This window comes from Enhydra lutris, unplaced genomic scaffold, assembly GCF_002288905.1.
Source record: "Enhydra lutris kenyoni isolate GAN:26980312 unplaced genomic scaffold, ASM228890v2 scaffoldscaffold10, whole genome shotgun sequence".
NCBI classification, from domain to species: Eukaryota; Metazoa; Chordata; class Mammalia; order Carnivora; family Mustelidae; genus Enhydra; species Enhydra lutris.
This window is the reverse complement of record NW_019154094.1, coordinates 10,369,128-10,387,561: the sequence shown is the minus strand read 5'-3', so window position 1 is coordinate 10,387,561 and position 18,434 is coordinate 10,369,128. Positions and strand designations below refer to the sequence as shown.

The 18,434-nt window shown below is 62.5% G+C and overlaps 1 protein-coding gene across 4 annotated transcripts in view; it reads right to left on the bottom strand.

Annotated features, from left to right (window-relative positions):
- Positions 1-18,434, bottom strand: part of LOC111144373 (stabilin 1) — a 27,126-nt gene extending 8,692 nt beyond the window's left edge. For 2 of the 4 annotated variants that reach the window (XM_022498646.1, XM_022498648.1), the window contains exons 1-37: positions 18,334-18,434; positions 14,398-14,534; positions 13,936-14,051; positions 13,607-13,692; positions 13,464-13,533; positions 13,051-13,146; positions 12,452-12,562; positions 12,003-12,199; positions 11,646-11,776; positions 11,338-11,465; positions 10,946-11,034; positions 10,593-10,730; positions 10,320-10,463; positions 10,083-10,145; positions 9,683-9,796; positions 9,545-9,598; positions 9,242-9,322; positions 8,692-8,850; positions 8,236-8,298; positions 7,903-7,998; positions 7,627-7,713; positions 6,511-6,622; positions 5,852-6,038; positions 5,649-5,742; positions 5,368-5,526; positions 4,010-4,105; positions 3,307-3,402; positions 3,120-3,167; positions 2,812-2,942; positions 2,533-2,644; positions 2,051-2,128; positions 1,868-1,966; positions 1,637-1,735; positions 1,368-1,499; positions 1,087-1,215; positions 851-907; positions 471-554 (exon numbers count right to left, since the gene is read on the bottom strand). In XM_022498646.1, coding sequence (XP_022354354.1) covers positions 471-554; positions 851-907; positions 1,087-1,215; positions 1,368-1,499; positions 1,637-1,735; positions 1,868-1,966; positions 2,051-2,128; positions 2,533-2,644; positions 2,812-2,942; positions 3,120-3,167; positions 3,307-3,402; positions 4,010-4,105; positions 5,368-5,526; positions 5,649-5,742; positions 5,852-6,038; positions 6,511-6,622; positions 7,627-7,713; positions 7,903-7,998; positions 8,236-8,298; positions 8,692-8,850; positions 9,242-9,322; positions 9,545-9,598; positions 9,683-9,796; positions 10,083-10,145; positions 10,320-10,463; positions 10,593-10,730; positions 10,946-11,034; positions 11,338-11,465; positions 11,646-11,776; positions 12,003-12,199; positions 12,452-12,562; positions 13,051-13,146; positions 13,464-13,533; positions 13,607-13,692; positions 13,936-14,051; positions 14,398-14,534; positions 18,334-18,414 — 3,954 coding nt within the window. In that variant the 5' untranslated portion in view covers positions 18,415-18,434. The remainder of the gene's footprint in view (positions 1-470; positions 555-850; positions 908-1,086; positions 1,216-1,367; positions 1,500-1,636; positions 1,736-1,867; positions 1,967-2,050; positions 2,129-2,532; positions 2,645-2,811; positions 2,943-3,119; positions 3,168-3,306; positions 3,403-4,009; positions 4,106-5,367; positions 5,527-5,648; positions 5,743-5,851; positions 6,039-6,510; positions 6,623-7,626; positions 7,714-7,902; positions 7,999-8,235; positions 8,299-8,691; positions 8,851-9,241; positions 9,323-9,544; positions 9,599-9,682; positions 9,797-10,082; positions 10,146-10,319; positions 10,464-10,592; positions 10,731-10,945; positions 11,035-11,337; positions 11,466-11,645; positions 11,777-12,002; positions 12,200-12,451; positions 12,563-13,050; positions 13,147-13,463; positions 13,534-13,606; positions 13,693-13,935; positions 14,052-14,397; positions 14,535-18,333) is intronic. The other 2 variants (XM_022498647.1, XM_022498649.1) reach the window with 1 other exon arrangement.

Below are 18,434 nucleotides of genomic sequence, written 5' to 3'. Positions count from 1 at the left end.
GGGAGAGGCCCGGCACAGGCCAGGTGCGGGGAAGAGGGACGTGAGGGGGTGGTGGGGACAGGCCACAAAGCCAGACAACGAAGCAAGTAGGAACTGGGGAAATGGAGGACACCTTCTATGACCCTCTCTGTGGCAGGGGTGAAGAAAGGGAGCCTCGGGCCAGGGACAGCTGTATTGAATCCTGCAGCGAGGGATAATGCTGGGCCCACAGTTTCCCCTGGGTCCTGCTTAATGGTGTCCAGGCCGAGCTCCTTTTCCCTCCCCCGATCCCCACTCCTGGTGGTGTGGCCTCAGATAGTGGCCCCACTGACCTCAGACCTCTCCCTCTGGGCCCTTGCTCCACTGGGCTCAACCTAGTCCCAGTCCTGATCTCTGCCCTTGAAATCTAGTCTGAGGTCCTCCCCTGGGCCTGCGCTCCTGCCTCCCGCCTTGTGGTCAGACTCGGGGGTGTGGGGTGCTCCTAGGCAAACCTGGATTCTCTTGGCACATGTGTAAGAGCAGCCCCGGGAGAAGGAGGAGCCGGACTTGTAGACGCAGCTCTTCTTGGGGGTGTCCTGGAAACAGGGACAGGTGGGAGGGCTGAGCCTGCGGCTTGGGTAGCGGCAGGGCAGTGGATGGGAAGACAGGCAGACAGCTATCAGTGGATGAACAGGACAGCAGATCAGGGAGGGATGGAAGCAGGAGGCGGACCTGGGCCCAGGCATCCAAGCCTCAAGGAGACAAGGAGCAGCCCTGGCTGTCCTATCCCCCACAACTTGGCCAGCCAACTGGGTCCTGCATGGGGTGGGGTCGGGGGACGGTAGACACCTGCATGCAGAGCAGAGGACACGGCTTAAGCCCCTGTCCTTACCTCCAGCTGGAAACCCTGAGTGCAGCGGAATCTTCTGGAGCAGTTTACACATTTCTCCTGGGGAGGTTGGGGGGAGTCAGGTGGTCTTGGGGTGGGGCCCCCAAACCCACCTTCCTTCCTCTCCCACCCTGACCTAGTGCCCCTCCCTGGCAGCCAGGCCAGCCAGCACCTCCCAGCTCTGAACCCCCTCAGTTCTTCTCCCCACACCCCGCCAGCCCCGGGCCTCGGCCTCTCACCCGCAGGGACTCGGCGTGGCTGTGCAGACAGCGGCTTGAGCCCACGGTCAGGACCCCCGCCAGGCCAAACAGTGAGCGGCCAGGGGCCTCCAGCACCGGGCCTTCGAGCAGCACATGGTTCACCTCGGGCTGCAGAGTGTGGGGGGAGGCTGAGTCCACCTCCCAACACTGCCACCCTCGCCGTGGGGCTACAGGCTGGTGGGGGGCGGGGAGGGGGTCTCCCAGGACAATTAGTCTTTGGAGCAGAGGTTGCAGACTCTCAGCTCGCCACCCCCACAGACCTGGCCGCTATGGTTGTAAAAGACGAGCCAGTGGGCCGGGCCCAGGAGCGAGTTGCGGTGTCCCCCTCTCTGCAGGGTCTCCACGGAGAGTGCCTCCCCCAGGATCACGTGGTGCCGCACAGTGTCTGCGTCCTGGCCGGGAAGCCAGATGGAGAAGCTCGGGGCCTCCAGGGACAGCCGAGGGCCCAGGACTGTCCCTTGGCCGTGGGATGGGAGGGTCACTCGGGGTTTCCCCTCCCCCTGTAGCGGCCCCATCCCGGGGGCCTCACCATGCTGCTGCTGTTGCCACTGGCCTCCAGAGAGCGGTTGGTGGGCACGAAGATGGTGTAGGCTGTGGCGGCCTCAATCTGGGGCACCAGCTTGTGATGCTAAGGGCAAGGGGCCGGGGTCACCGATGGGCCTCATTGTCCTCAGGCCAGTCCCTGGAGCCAGCTGTCTCCCTTCAGGCCTGGAGCCGTGTACCCCAAGAGGGCACACCCCCTCTCTCCTCTGTTGCTTACCTGCAGCAGCTCCCGGAAGAGGCGGAAGGTGGGCACCAGGTCCAGCTGCTGCAGCAGCCCTGGCACAGGCAGCACGTCCCCCCTCGGAGGCAGTAAGACCTGCCGTGGGGAGCCCCGGGGCTGGTCAGCACACCAGCGCCCCTCAGCCTAGGTCCCTCCCCGCACAGACCCCTCTGGCCGTACCTGGCTGAGGACATGTAGGACACCGTTGGTGGCAAGGAGATCAGCTACATCCACGCTGGCGTTGTGCACCCACACCCTCTGGAAAGCAGCAAGTAGAACTCAGCCAGAGGTAGGCACAGGCAGACACTCGGGAGTTGGCATGGCACTGACAGAGAGTCTGCCGGGCATGCGGGCCTCTGTGGGCAGCCCCCAGCCCAGGCTGGACCCCCTCAGAATCGAGCACGGCTGTCCTGATCCACACCTGGGCCCATACACAAGAGGGACAGGTGAGCACATGCAGACATGGATACGCAGGTGACACCTGGCAGGGCGGTCACTGCTGACGCAAGGACACAGTTCTGAGGACCCCCTCTGCTGGCCCTGGGCAGGTCCGCGGGACTTCAAACTCAGCCTCCCGGGGCCCTGGTCTGGGAAGCTGGGGGCCTGGAGTTCCCTCCCATGCCCTGCATGGCCCCCTCCGCCACCCAGGGTTCACCACGTACCCCACTGATGTTGTGAATCTCCCAGCGTGTGTTAGGGCTCAGGGTGGCTACATCCCGCCCACCCAGCCGGGCCAGCTCCTCCTCGGAGAAGGCCCCCTGGAGAAAATGGGCCCTGTGGGGTGTGGAACCAGGTTAGTGTAACCGTGTAACCGACAGAGACCTCTGGGACTGGGCTCTACCCAAGAGGTGGATAGAAGCCGGGATGAGAGCCTCTGGGGAGGGGCTGGCTCTCGCACAGAAGGCTCTTCCCCACCCTGGGCCCCTGCCCCGGCTGCCCACCTGACCAGCTGCGGCAGCGCCCTTGGCTGCAGCCAGAAGGCCTGGTCCTCGGGGCTCAGCCTACGGATGGCAGACTCAGAGGGCACCAGGGCTGTGACTCGGCTGTCGGTGGGAAGAGTGACGCCAGCACTCTGTGCGTGTGGTGGCGGGGGACAGGAGCAGTGAGGAAGGCAGCTACCTGAACCCGCTTGCTCCCAGCCTCCAGGCCGGCCCCCACCTCCAGCTCTTGGAGATTTTACGCGGTGCCTCTGCATCCAGGGAGGCTTCCTGGATTTGAGCCCCAACCCCAGTATTCTGCCCTGTCCTACCTTGATCCACTGGTAGAAGACAGAGAAGTGGGCATTTGCTTCCAGCTCCTAAGGGGAGAGAAAGAGCTGAGGTCATCAGTCTAGGAACAAATCCAAGGCCCTTCCTCACCAGGACCCCGAGTACTGTCCTTTCCCACCTGAGGCACATGAGAGGACTCCCCCTACCCAAGCATAGGGACCCACTCACCCGGAAGATGTCTCCGTAGCAGCTGAAGCCATCACCCCCATAGCCAGTGGGGCACGTGCAGACCCTCTGACCTCCCCCCACCGCCTGGCAGGTGGCCTGGGGTGAGGGTGGGGCAAAAAGACAGGGGCCTCCATTCAGCACGCGGATGGCAAGCTGGACCGCACCCAGCCTACATCTCACCCTTCTTGCCTATCCTCCTGCCGTCTGTCTTGCCACCTGGCCCCACTGTCTGTCCAGCCAGCCAGTCTACATTCATGTTGCTCCCTTGGTTTGCATGGTCCTGCTCTCCAAGCTCACTAAGCTTCTGACATGAGTTACCCCACCCCATCATGACAGATGGGTTGGCAAAGCCCAGGGCAGGGGAGCATCCAGGAGGAGAGGCCTGCACTGACAGCAGGAGGAGCTAGCCAGCAGGCCTTCTGGAATGCACGGGCAGAGGTGCAGTGGTATTAGGGTGGTGTGAGGTCGGGGTAGCCACTGGGGCATGAAGTGGGGGAGGGGCTGGCGACAGGGGGCAAGGCAGGGGCTGGGGCCTGAACAAGGAGTAGAAGCCCCGCCCTGTGGGTGAAAGGGTGACAGGGTCTAGATTTGGGGCTTAGAGAGATTCCAATCCTGGCCATGGACAGGGACACCCACAGAGTGGACCAGAGCCGAGGCCCACCCAGAGAGCCTCCCTAGGCCCCGGGCCCCCTCAGCCCCTCACCAGATCATGACAGCCACCGTTGCCGGCCCGACAGGGGTCAATAGGACTGCACTCGTAGCCATCCCCGGCGAATCCCAGCTTGCAGGTGCACCGGCTCTAGAGAGGTTGGGAGCAGAGGGTCTCAGCTCACCAGGGGCAGCCACCCGCTCCTCCTCTGCTCCCCCACTCTCTGTGGGCTTTGTCCCCGGGGGAGGCCTGGTCAGACCTGAGGAGCATCTCCCAGGCCCCTCCATGGAGACCCCTGCTCCAGACCAAGAGCCCGAGGCGCTGAGGGGAGCCTGGCTCTTGGGAGGGGTCCCAAGAAGGGACGACGTTGGCAAGGAAGCATCCGAGGAGACTTGGTACCCCTCTGCTCTCAGGCCTGAGAGAGGCCAGCAGCATGTGGCAAGCGGGCAGGAGTCTCGGAGGCTGGTCCCAGGGATGGTGGCACACACCCACCCCCGACGCTGAGCCACCCCGCTCTGAGCCTTCCCACTCAATGCCCGTGTCCGGGACTCGTCCCCACTGCAGCTGAGCGACTGGCGACACTCCAAGGTCCCAGTCGCCCTCATGGGCAAGTTGGGAGCATCTCAACCTGTTTATTATAGTCCTTGGCTCTGCGCTTTAGAACCAAGCAGCTCCTCGTGGCCAGCTGAGCGCTCAGCACCGAGGCCCCGGAGGTAGGGGTGTGCAGCCATCATGGGGCAGGTCCCTGCTCACGCTGGCCCCAAGCCAGGCCTGGCTTCCCCGTCAGCATAGTAGACACATGAGTGCCACCCGGTGCTTGGGGTCATGGCCCGACCTGCCTCAGGAGAAAGCTCCAGAGGCTGAGACCCCGTGGCTGGGGTCTGAGTCTGCCAACTCCACAGCTGGACTTCCAGGAGTCTAGAAGTTCGGGAATGTCACTCCCCTAGGGCCGGAGTCTCCTGCTTTGCTCAGCACCACATTCCTAAGTCTAGAACTGGGACAAGCATGCCCGGTTCCCCATGGGAACCCGATGAGGGAAGGAAGGAACTAGTTGTCAGAAGACAGTGGCTCTGAAGCCAGGTAGAGCGGAGGACTCATGGCCCCGGTTACAAGAGTCCTCATCCCTGAGGGACCGGAGCCACAGCCTTCTGAAGTGGAACCAGCGGCCTGGGGCTGGCAGTGGCACACGCCTTCAGCCCCAGCCTTGTTGTCTCCCCCACACTCTGGCTGCTTCTGGATCTGACTACACGACCTTTCAGACCCGGGTTCTCACTGAGACCCCAAGCTGGAGCTCTCGGAGTGGCTGCTCCTGGAGCCAGACTGGGAGCGGTGAGAGTCCCCTAGAACCAATACCCCTTCCCACACCCCCGCCCCTGCCGCCTCAAGCCCCCACCCACCCACCCAAGCCTCACCTGCCCGGGGCCCACGTAGCTGCAGAGAGCGTCGGCGTGACAGCCGCCTCTCGCATCCAGCTCGCACTCATCGATGGCCACACAGACGCGGCCGTCCCCACTCCAGCCTTTGTGGCATGTGCAGTGGTGGGTGCCCCGGGCCCCAGGGACACACTCGGCCTATGAGAGCCATGGTCGTGACCCGGGGCTGCAAGGCAGAGGGCTGAGGGAAGGGGAGTCCCCCTCCACCCCACCTCCCACCCCCCAGGTCAGGACTTCAGGAAGGGGCCCCTGAGACTGACATTTTCTGAGCAGCCACCACGGTCTGGGTTGGAGCAGGGGTTGCTGGGCGTGCAGGAGAAGCCGTCCCCCTCAAAGCCATCGAGACAGACACACCTGCAGCAGGTAAACGAAGGGCCTCCTGTGAGCCTCTGGAAGAGGCCAGCGGCTGAACCAACTGACATGCACAGTCAGGGACAGAGCAGAGAGGAAAAGCGACACTCACCTGGGGACGGCCCCCTGGCGGATGCAGCGGGCATGCTGGTGGCAGTTCTGGGCCTGCTCCACGGGCCCACAGCTTCCCTCGGACTCATTACAGAAGCGGCCGCTGAAGCCTGGAGCACATGTGCCCTGCTGACACACACCCCCGCTGCCCGGACGGTTGTCGCAGAGCCCGTGGACACAGCTGCAGTCTGCAGGGAGGATATGGGAAAGGGAAAGGTGAGGCAGGGGCAGGGCTGACAGGGAGCCAGGATACGGCAGAGGGGTGGCTGGGAACGTGGAGGACGGCCACCAGCACAGAAGACTTCAGGGTCACCAAATCAGGGGCCATCCCATACTCGGTGGGCAGGCAGGGGACATGCAAGGGGATAGCAACCATTCATTGCTATCAGTCACCTCATTCTAGCTGCCCTGCCCCTAACACCACCATCCATGGTTCTTCTGTGCGTCTGACCTGACTCCTGCCTGCTTTGGATTAAACCCCAGCTCTCATCCTGGCGTGGGGGAAGGAGACATCATCTATTTTTGTTCTCAAATCCTCCTCCCCTCCCTCTGGTTTTCACCTTCCTCCTGGGGATCCATTTCCCTTCTTGGGGCTCCCCAGCCCCCTTTCCAAGCAGCCCCTTCTCTCCCTGGTGGGCCGCACGGGCTGGGACCACCCACCTTCCTGGCACTGGTCTCCGTGCTTGTTTGGGTTGGAGCAGATGTGGCAGGCGATGCCCTTGTAGTCTGGGAAGCAGAGGCAGGCCCCGTTGCCCCGGACTCCATCGCTGCACTGGGGGAGGGTGGGAAGCAGGACTGTCATGGGATGGGAACTGGCCACATCCTCTCCCTGCACACCCACACTGTCCTCGGGCTGGCTGGGAGACCCTGCTTCCCCTGGAAGGCCTCACCCTGGAAAAGATCTCTAAATCACTGGCTCCCCAAAAGACCCCAGCCCTGGAACCTTCATGGGTGACCTTGGCTCAACCTAAAAATCCACAACTCCTGTGCTGATCCCTGGCCCGGCACTAAAACAACCCTGAGGTTAGCAAGTGGCAAAAGCAGAACACCCAAGGAAACCACTGACCGGGGCTCCTGCTGACTCAGTCAGTGAAGTGTCTGCCTTCGGCTCAGGTCATGATCCTGGAGTCCCTACTTCGGGCCCCGCATTGGGCTCCCCGCTCAGTAGGGAGTCTGCTTCTCCCTCTACCCCTCACCCCACTTGTGTGCTCTCGCTCTCTCTCTCTCAAATAAATAAATAAAATCTTTAAAAAAAAAAAAAAGGAGAACCACTGACAAATAACCTTTAGGAAAACAGGAGCCAAAATCCAACTACTCAATTATTTCTTTTTTTGTGGTGGGCAGCAAAGCAAGGTTTACTAAGTGATAGTACAAAGCTCCCAAAGAGGGCAGGGACCCGAAAGTGTTGTCCTAATTCATTCTTTTTTTTTTTTTTTTTAAGATTTTATTCATTTATTTGCAAGAGAGAGAGAGTGTGTGAGCCGGAGAGCAGAAGCAGGAGGAGAGGCAGAGGGAGAGGGAGAAGCAGGCTCCCCGCTGAGCAGAGAGCCTGATGCAAGACTCAATCCCAGGACCCTGGGATCATGACCTGAGCCGAAGGCAGCCGCTCAATAGACTGAGCCACCCAGGCGCCCTGCCCTAATTATTTCTAATTTAAATACTAAAAACCATATGGCCCAACTTCCACTGCCTGGATGTGGGAAACCCAAGGCCAGCTGAGACACACAGGGAACCCTGACTGACTCACATACCTCCCCCCGGGGCAGGGAGACTCACATTGCCTTTGCCATAGCAGGGGTTGGAGAAGCCCCCAGGACACTGGGCACAGTCAGGCCCAAAAAACCCCTTGCAGCAGCCAGGTTTCTGTAAGAGACAAAAGTGCGTCGGAGGGCTCATCTCGGGGTCTGCCACTCCCACCACCCAGGCCGCCGCTGCTCCCATGTCCCCCTCTGTAGAGCTAGGCAAAGCCTCTCTCCCAGGGAGGCAGGCCGCTCCGGCCCCGAGGGGAGGCCCGGGCGACCGCACAGTGAGCACCCTGGCCCAGGCTCTCACCAGGACTGTCTGGTTGCAGTTGTGAGCACAGCCCTTCCTCAGGACGTTGAGGCCGGTAGGGTCGTGGGTATAGACACACTCCTTGGGGAAGATGTCCTGGGGTGGGCGGTGCAAAGCAGGTCAGCCAGTGTGGGTGCTGAGCTGGCCCCCCTTGCCAGGCAGTGCTGGCCCAGAGACCCCTCAGTGCTCTGGATCCAGCACCCCTCCCCTTAGTGGGGCTGAGAGGGGCTGAGCCTCCAGGTCCAGCCGAGCCTCACAGCCCCTCCTCCCCGCCTTGATCCAGGACAGCAGTCTCACTGGGCAGCCCCGAGGGCCGGGCCAAGGGACACTCACCAGCTTCACGCTGTTGGGTGGGCACGTGCTCGTGTTCAGGGCCTGGCAGTCCACACAGGAGCCCTGGGCAGGGAAGGGGGAGGCAGGTAGAGTTAGTCGTGGTTTATTTATTCAGCAGATCCTAGGAAAGGGGCCCGGAGCCAAGGCCTGAGGTATGAGAGAGTCAATGACAAGAGGGCCAGAGCAGAAGGAAGAGCAAAGGCAAAGGCCGTGCCATGGGGAAGGGCTGAGTGTGGGAGTGAGGCAGTCGCAGCAAGGGGCGGGGCCGGTGGGCCAGAAGATGCAGGAGTGATCTCGAAGGAACAAACAGCAAGACTGCTAAGGCCTGGTGCTAGGGGAGGCAGGTGGGTGCATGGTGCATGGGGCCAGGGGCCAGGCCCCGGGCCCACCGGCAGCCTCCCCACCCGCTGGAGGAGAACAAGTGGGGCCGGGCCCGCAGGCCAGCCGGCAGCTCACCGCCACGATCTGGTGCTGCTCCTCGCTGCAGAGCTTAGGCAGGATGGGCAGGATGGTGGGCGGCAGCAGGACACCCTCCAGCATGTGGATCACACCGTTGGAGGCCAGCACATCCACTCTCCGCAGTGGAACGCCCTCCGGTCCCAGCAGGATGCGCCCCTGCGGCAGAGCCCAGTGTACAAGCCGCCCAGCCCGGCAGGCCCCTGGGCCCACTGCCGCCCTTACCCCTACAGCCCGGCCATCTCCTCTTCCCTCTCCCTAGTGGTGCCACCCGCTCTGGCAAAACCACTCCAGCCTCCGGGCCCTGAGCCACATGGAGCACCGCCCCCCCAGACTTGTGCCCACCCTCCCCATCTTTGGAGCCGACCTGCTCTGCTGGGCCCCAGGAGAGGAATTTGACCAGTGCCCGCCTCCCACACGGCCCCCCCAGGGCCTGCCCTCCATGGGGCTTGGAGCACAAAGGCCCATCTGAAAGAGGCCACACCACTAGCCAGGCATCACCAGCCTTTCCACTGGCCCATTCATTCTAGACGTGGTTGGTGGAGCTCACCTCCTCTGAGATATTCACGGCCAGGACCTGGTTTGCCATGGTGAGGACCCGGCCCTTGGAGATGAGCTTCTCAACAGTTAGCTGGGTGGAGGAGGGGGTGGCCTTAGGCCAGGCGCGAGCCACACCGTAGGGCCCCACACGGCCCTGCCCAGGTGACTCACAGCTACCACCTTGGTCCCCACCATGAGTGTCCAGACGGCTGGGGAGAGGAGAAGGGGCCCCGGGAAAGCAGGACCTACAGGCAACCTTCCAGAATCCCAGCTGCAGGTACAGGCTGCTCCCCTGCCCAGCAGAGCCTCTCACCTGGCCGTGGCTGTAGATGTGGTATTTCACCAGCTCCTGAAGTTTGGACAGACCCTGGCAGGGGAGAGAGTACTTGGCAGGGGCCGCTGGAGGCCCCGGTGCCCCGCTGCCCCCATCCCTTCTCCCCACCGAGCTTACCGCCGTGAAGAGGTAGATCAGGCGGCCATCGCGCAAGTTGTCCACAGCCTCATTGCTTGGGGCGAAGACCGTGAAAGGCCCAGGCCCATCCAGGATGGAGGGCAGCCCACAGTTCTGTGGTGGGAAGGAGGCTCAGGGAGGCTCTGTGGCCAGCCTCCACCTCTGAGTCCTGCCTAGGCCCTGCCACCCTCAGCCTGCAGGGATCGTCCGTGAGGAAGTGGGAGATAGCGACAATGGGTCCATGCTACCATAGAACCCCAGGATGGTGAAGGGCAGGTTCTAGGATGGGGGCATGGGCAAGAGTCTGTGCTACTTCAGAGCCCCAGATCATGGGAGGTTAGCAATGAGGGGTCCCTGCACAAAAGATGAGACGGGCTAGGGCCTTTCCACCCAAACTCACCTCCAGGATGGTTTCAAAGCGGCTGAAGGCCTCAGTAGCAGCAAGGATTTGGCCGATGGTCCTCTGCAGCGAGGGATGAGCATGAGAGCCCCAGAGAAAAGCAGGAGGCTGCTTCAGCCCCGGGGGGTGGGGGGAAGGAGCTCTGTCCCAGCCCCACCCGGAACTGGCCGCTCCACTCTCTGAACTCTGTGGGGGGTCAGGGGCAGCAGGTGGGGTGAGGGGAGGATGCTGGCTTACCTTGGGGTCCTCAGGCAGCTCTGGTGAGGGCTGCCACTGCAGGGCGGTGACCAAGTGGAAGACGCCGTTGGCAGCCGGGTAGTTGGTCTTGTGGACGGCAAACGTCTGCTGGGGCTGCTCCTTGTACTTGTAGGTGTACTTCTGCTGAGACACGAGGCCTTGGGCTCATCCACGCCACGTGCCAGCCTTGGATGTTCCACCCCTACTCCTCTGCCCCAGGTGGTGTCCCCCGCCAGGGTGCCCTGGTCTCCAGGCTGAAGTGGCCCTCCTTACCGTGAAGCGGTTGAACGTGACGATGATCTCCTGCCCCGCCAGCGTCCACCACCTGCGTGTCTGCTGGGTCCCCGGCTCCTCCAGCACATGCTGCCCTGCGATGATGTGCTGTTTGCAGAGCCGCCGGGCAAGGGACGCCTGTGGGCACAAGGGGAGCGGGGCGCTGAGAGGGCCCAGGGTGGCTGCTGGTCGCCATGCCGACCCTGTCCCAGCAATGGAGGGGACGAGAGGCCTCCCGGGGCTCAGTTCCCCAGAGCCTGGGCCAGGGGACGTCTCAGGGCCCGAAAGCCTGGGGCAGGGTCCAGGAAGGAGGCCAGGGCTGGCAGCCAGCTCCTCGAGGGGGCAGGGCTCACATTCATGATCTTGGAGGTGACAGCTGAGAGGGACGGTACCAGCACAGTGAACGGGCCCGACGTGGTGAGGATCTCACGGCAGCCCTGGTCTGGGAACCATGAGAGGGGAGATCAGAACGGATTTGGAAAACCCTCATGCATCAGTCCTAGGTTGTGGAGAGTTGGGTGGAGGGCACTGGGCTTAGGTTTAGGGTAGACGAGAGGCACCAGGATCGGGGGCACGGGGAGCTAGCTCCCACCTCCAATCACACACCCCAGCACAGCCCACTGCTTCCACAGCTTGGGGGCAAAGAAATGGGGCATATCTGCAGGGTTTGCCCCTCGCTTCCTGCCAGAAATGCGGGGCATGAGGGACAAGGTCACAGGCAGGTTGGGGTGGGGAGGTCACACACCCAGCATGGCCAGGGAGACTCTCAGCCGCAGGAACACCACACCCAGCTGGCCGGCTTTCTGTATCTCGTGCAGCAGGTGTCCATAGCAGGCACGCCCGTCCCCCACCTCGCCTTCCTTGCACACACAGCTAGGGCCGTGGGTAGAACTGGTCAGAGCAGGGCGTGTGGCCAGTCCTTACCTCCTGGCCCTCACCCTCCTGACCCCGTGGGCCCTCGAGCTGAGGATGCCCATATAGGCACCCTTGCCCCTGCCCAGACCACACTCTCCACTCTGTCCCCCGTGCCCATCCCGAAGCTCATGTGCCCACCTGATCTTCCCATTGGGGGTCACCTGGCAGGTGGCTGACCGGTCACAGGAGTGAGGGAAGCAGTAGGCGAAGCAGCCCGCGGAGGCGTTGTGGTTGGCGCTGACCAAGCCTGGCTTACATAAGCAGGAGGCCTGGGCCCCCAGGCAGGGCAAGGAGGGTGGCGTCACATTCACGAGAACCATTGGCACCCATAAGGCTATGCTCAGCCACCACCTGGCCCGCTGAGGGCTGCCATCCTCTTCCCGTGTTACGAGTGGCCAACTGAGGCTCCCAGGAGGCCCATGATTTGCCCGGGGTCCAGTCTCCAATGTGGGTGGGGGGCCCACGGCACGGGCCCGACTCAGGGCCCTGGCTCACCTTGCCTGGTCTCTGGTACAGACACATGGTGGAGTTGCTGGGGCAGCCACCGTAGTTGATGGTGCATGGGTCCTGGGGCAGACACACTGTCCCATCGCCATGGTAGTCCTTGGGGCAGCGACACTGTGCCTGCCCCGTGGGGCTCACCGAGCACTGGGCCAATGGGGAGCAGGGTGATGGCTGGCAGGGGTTAGGGGCTGCCAGGGCAGACAGACAGAGAGTGTGTGTGCGCCCAAGTGAGCTGGGAATCCAGGAGCACCATCCCCTCTGCAGTGATGGCCCAAAGGGGAGGTGAGCAGGTTGATCCAGACCTTGGGGAAAGGCCCTCCCTCAGGGACACGTTGTACTTTCCGTAAATGGCCAGACTGTACTTGTGGATTTAAAAGGATGTCCTCCAAGCCCCTCCTCAGCCTGACCTTGCGTCTCTGGCCTCTAGGTCAATGACTTACCTCGGCATTCTCTGCCCTGCTGGATGTGGCCAGGCAGGCAGCGGCAGGAGGGGGCCTCTGCAGAGCACTGGGAGTTCTGCGGACAGTTCAGGGCCCGGCAGACTGGCAGCTCTGAGTGGAGAGCGGGGAGTACTGTGGTGGCTCAAAACTCCAGGCGGGGAGGAACACAGGTGTAAAGATGCTCTCCCCAATTTGCTGTGCAGCTCTGGTCAGAGCTTTGCCCTCTCTGGGCCTTTGGGCAGTGGAGGACTCAGATGACATTCCCTCCCTCTGACCAGCTGTGTGCCTTTCCTACTTCGAAAGAAATTAGGGTGAGGGCAGGGGCGCCTGGGTGGCTCAGTGGGTTAAGCCTCTGCCTTCAGCTCAGGTCATGATCTCAGGGTTCTGGGATAGAGCCCCGCATGGGGCTCTTTGCTCAGCAGGGAGCCTGCTTCCCGCCCCCCTCTCTGCCTCTCTGCCTACTTGTGATCTTTCTGTGTGTGTCAAATAAATAAATAAAATCTTAAAAAAAAAAAAAGAAAGAAAAGAAATTAGGGTGAGGGCAGGCAGCGGCCCCCCTGAGGCTCAGGCCCCATCCCTCCCCCCGCAGGCCTGCCCACCTTGGTCACAGCGGGGTCCGGTGTATCCAGCAAAGCACAGGCAGCTTCCATCCCCCAGGGGGCCATGGTTGCACACGCCGTGCACACAGCTGCACTCTGGGAGGGACATACAGGGACACTGAGCCTGCATTTCAGTCTCAGGAGTTCAGAGCTGTGATGCAGGACCGTAAGGGTGGTGGGAGCCAAAGGGAAGCACCTGGCTTAGCCTGGGGACTCAGGGGTGGGGGGCGCTTACTGGAGAAGGCCTCTGAGAACAGCACAGGGCTGGAGGTAGAAGGAAAGCTCACATCCCGGGAGGGGAAGTATGAGCCTGAGGGGCTGGCAGGAAGCCTGCTGGGGGTTGGCTAGATGGGCAGGTCTCCTTGGGCCCCGAGCGGGCAATGGCTCTGCTTCCTCGCCCTGCCAGCGCTCACCTGACTGGCAGTTGGGCCCAAAGTGGTTGGGGTCTTGGCACTCCTGGCAGGCGGAGCCACCGAAACTTTCCTGGCAGGGATTTGTACCCGGTCAGCGTGGCCCGTCTTCGGCGCCCCCAACCCCAGCCCTGCCAGGACCTTACCTGGCACACACAGGTCCCGTTCCCGTCTATGCCATCCAGGCAGGTCCCACGGCCATGACACGGGGTCTCAGCACCCCCAGGGCACTCTGTGGACCCCACCCCCACCAGAACTCAGCGGTGCCCTGAAGAACTCACGCTGCACCCCTGACCCCAGCAGCTCTGGGCAGCCCAACCCCTCCCTGGGGCAGCCGGAGCCAGAGAGCGAAGCTGTGTGGGCGCTCTCACTAATATCCATTTACTGAGAAAGCTGAAGGAGACGCAGGCAGATGCTACGGAGACAGAGCCCGGGGCTGGGGTGTGAGGAAAAGGCTGGGACCCCCACCCCATACCATAGCACTGGGACCCCCAGTAGCCAGGGCAGCAGGCCTTCTCTACCACATCCTTCCAACACTCCAGGCTGCAGCCACTCATGGACATCAAAGAGTCCCCCAGCTGTACCTCGTAGCTGGGGACAAAGGTGGGCAGGGTGACCGGAGGGCCTCCTGGTCAGCAGCCCCCAACCCCGCCTCCCTACCGCGAGTTCTAGCGCTCTAGCTCTACCTCCCCTCTCTCTGCCTGGCCCAGAGCTGAGCACAAGGCCTGGCACATAGTAGGTGCTCAAGAAACACCACCTGCCCCCGCTCCCCCTTCTTCTTCCCTCCCTATCTCTGCCCACCTGAGGGGCCAACCAACATGCAGGCAAGTGACTGCCCTCCCTGCCCACGCCTGCCAGCTCTCCCTCGTCCCCCTGCCCCGACCCCACAGATGCTCCTGGAAGTCGGGCAGGCAGAGGCAGAGGCACAGGGTCCCACCGGCAGTCCTGGGCTATCTTCTCTGGTAGCGCCCGGAGCCAGCCTGCGGGGCACATCCGCCTCTTGATGGCTGGACACATGGTGCAGGGGATGCGCGAGACAAACTTGGTCTTCACGTCACAGCGTCTGGACTGCACCTGGGCCACGGGGGGTTTGGAGTGAGGGGCCCGGCCCCTGCACCCAGTCCTGACTCCACTCTGATGGAGCCAAGGCCCAGCACTCCTCTCCAGGCCTCACTTTCCCATCTGTCCAGCAGTGAGGCCAGGGAAGGCCCCGGGACACAGGAACACGGGCTTGTCACTGCCGGCGTGTTCCCACGTCCACAGCCACGGACTGCGGCCCTCTGCCCGGGCCGCAAACACACATCCGAGAGCCCCAGGGTCTGTAACTCCCAGCACAAAGAGAACACAGCCATTTTGTTCCACCTCTGCCCATTCAGATGGAGAAACCGAACCCCAGACCCCAAACCATCCGGGGCCTGGGGATGTTGGGGACCAGAACGGGTCTTTCATCCTAGTGTCCCTTATCACCTTGTATTGAAAAATCAACACTAAATGCCACGCAGACGCTGCAGCGCAGACAGATCACACCTCGGGGCTGGCCCTCTGGCCATCGCTTTGCCCAGATCGCGCCCCCAGCGTGCTGCCCAATGACCCTGTAAGCAAGTCCGAGGGCCCGCTTGGCCTCTCCAGAGGGTAGAGACCCAGCAGCCAGCCCCAGACCCAAGAGGCAGGCCCATGTGAGCAGGTGTGCACAAGGGCGTCTGCATGCCTTCCGGCACTCTGCCCACAGCCTGGCCCCCGGCCCCTGGCCCCAAGTACCAGCCCAGACCCAGGGGGCCGCGGGCCATCATCGATCAGGTGGGCGATGCTGGCAGCAAGGAGGCTGAGAAAACTCAGTGGCTTCCCATGGGAGGTGACAATTGAACTGGGCTGGAAGTTGCCCACTAGTTGGCCAGGGTAGTCCCCCTGGTAGAGGGGACAGGAGAGGCAAAAGCTGGGAGGTGGAAGGAGCAGACGATCTTGTGTGACGAGGCGGAGCTGCCGAGGAGAGGGCCCAGGGGCCGGGCCAGCGAGGGTGGGGATCAGGGCAGCGGGCTGGTTTTAAGTGGGCCTCTGGCTACTGCAGGGGAGCGGGGGTGGGGGTGGGAAGGAGGCCGTTCCCGGAGGGTGCTGAATGCCCGGGAAGCCCATTCCCTGGCCCGCACGGGTCCTGCAAGTCCTCCATCCCTGGGACTACCTTTACGGATGGCAGCCCTGTGCCTGGAGGAGGGAAGCTTCACTCTTGGTTATAAGTGGGAGAAGGGACCACAGGACCGTGCGCGTGGATGGAGAAGAGGATCCAGGGGCCTGGGCCGTGGGTTCGAGAAGATGTTCTCGTCTAAAAAATGCTGAACACACTGTGGTTCAAAGGGAGTGAGCCAGAACATCTCTTTCCTAGAACACATTACAGACGCGAGGCCGCTTAAAGCAAGAGAAAAGGAGAAACAGTGGCCTGGCACGTTCTTCCGGTGAACACCAGAGTCCTGGGGCCCCTCTGCCGCTATGATTTGGCCCTTCCCGCTCATGCCTCTGCGGTTGGCAAGGAAGGAAGTTGCTGAGAGTGGCCTCAGGCCGAGCCGTGGGGCTGAGTGCTGTGGTCTCATTCCCCACCCCGGGGCTCTGTCTCTGCTGAGCCAGGGAATGTCTAGGAAGTTGGGTAACTCCAGAGCTGGGCAGCTGCTGGCTCAGGGCAAAGGCACCCTGGAGGGCCACCTGGCCGGGCAGGCTCAGCTGCCACAGTGGCCGCCACTGGCCCAGGGACTGGCTTTCAGAGGAATGGTCGGGCCTGGCTAAGAGCTCAGGAGAAAGGGCGGGAAGGAGAGAAGGAGAGAAAGAGAGCGGTGGGTTTTGGAGTGCGGTGGTGAGCACAGGAGGAAGCAGGAGCCTCTTGTCCCGATGTCACACCCTCGCTCCCAGACTGGAGCATTGGGAAATGTGTGTGAAACGGTGAAGGGTGGTTAAGCCAGCAGGCAAGTCCTACTTCTCGTGGGGGAGCACACCGGGCCCCTCTGCCTGAAAGGAACACCAGCCTCCCGAGCCCTGTCTCGCCACTGGTCTCTCTGGATCACGGCCCAATGCTGAATCAGATTCCCTTCTTCCCGGGGCACCTCGGGACTGCCTGAGCCAGGCGGGGGCTGCCCCCCAGTCCTGCCCCAATCCAGAGCTGATTTTGCAACGTCTGCTTCCCACAGAGACAGACATGCTGCTAGGGAAGTTGAGGAGACATGAGGTATTAGCCTGTTGTAGGAAGGTGGGAGAAATTCCCCCCAAGCTGGGGTCCAGGGCCCCTCCCTCAGAGGGACGGCACCCCATCCAACTGCTGCTCCTGCCCGAGATTGGTGCCCTTCTCCCTGCACGCCCCAGCTTGAGGACACAGGCTCCTCCAGCACCAGCACAGACGAGGCAATGAGTAAAAGACTTTTGCATGGACAGGGGCTAGGAACCCCCTCCTACAGGAAGCCTTCCTTGAAGCCTCTACTGCCTGAACCTGTCTGTGTTTGCGTTCTGCTTCTGCCCATCACTGGCTGTGTGACCCAGAGGTCTCCCCTACCCCTTTGAACCTCAGTTTGTTAACATTTAGAGTGAGCCTCGTGCTGCAGGGATGCCGGGAGGGCTGGGTGACTGAGGACATGAGAGAAGTCCCGCACTGCCGTGTCCCTGTCCACAGGCACCCCCAGGACTGTCTGCCTGGCCTAGGCTGGCAGAGCCTCAGCCAGAGAGCACAGGTCTTTGACGAGGAGAAATTCCAAGTGTGTGGCGGCAGGCCTTTGAAATTCCCTTGTACTCCCCTTACAGGGAAACTGAGGCATCGAGGGAGCAGGAGCCCACTTGCGGGGCTTAGCCCAGCCTAGAACCTTGGGCCCTTCTACCACCACAGTCATCCTCGCAGCTTCCCACCCACGAACCTGGACCTGGCAGTGGGATCCTGAGCAGGTCCCTCTTCTCTGTACCTCAGCCTGCCCGCTAGTGATATGGGGACAGCAGCAGCCGCCCCCAAAATCAGATGGACTTAGCCTCACAGGGTCCCTCCCCTCATCGGCAGGTAGACCCCGGCCAGGCAGCTCTCTCCATTCTCAGGGTGGGAGGCTCTCCCAGAAGCTCCAGTGGGGACAGGATTCCCGCTCCGGGGCCTGCGTGAACCCGTAGATGGGCAGCCAGGAGGTGGCTGGCATGCATGGCCCTGCCAGCCACACCTGGGGCCCCTTTCTCTGGGGGATCACAGGTCAGTCAGGAGCACGGCTCCAGAGTTAGCCTGATCTGATTCTGTCATCCTTGGGCTCCGATTCCTCCGGTGGAGAACAGGACCCACCACCCAGGGTGCTGGGGATAATGCCCGGCTCTGCCCAGGCCGTGCCCAGGCCGTGCCCAGGCTGTGCCCTTGGTAAACGGCAGCCCTCGGGTTTGGGGGTGTTACTGTTGGCTGCCATTTACCCAGAGGACTGGGGGTGAGCAGACCTCCTTCCGCCCCGGGGCCGGACGTGGGCACACACATGTATGTTCCACGTGAGTCCGTTTGCTAGCCTCTCCAGGGTTCGGGGGCGATCCTAGCTTCAATCCCCAGGCCGGGCTCACAGAAAGACCAAGCGTCAGTCTGAGCAGGGAGGGCAGGAGCAGGGGCCTGGCTCTGTCCCCCTCAGCCTCAGCCTGGAGAGCAGCAGGATGGCTGCCCACACTGCAAGGGGGCTGGCAGGCTGAGCACGGTCGGAGGAGGGCAAGGTGACACTCTGCCAGCCCAGGCAGCTGGACCCACACTGCAGCCTGCGGACGTGGACACACAGGCACAGCCCTCTGGTCCTGCTACCCTGTGTCCCCTGACCCGGGCCCACCCTGTATATGCTCCCTTCCTGCTCCCACCCCTGGATCCCGCGTCCCCCTGCACCTGGCTCACACTCACCTTCTGCCCCCTGGTGAAGCTGGAGCCTGCTAGGCAGAAGGCCAGGAGGCAGAGCAGGAGGCAGCCCCGGGGCCCTGCCATGGCTGGTGGCGGCTGGCAGG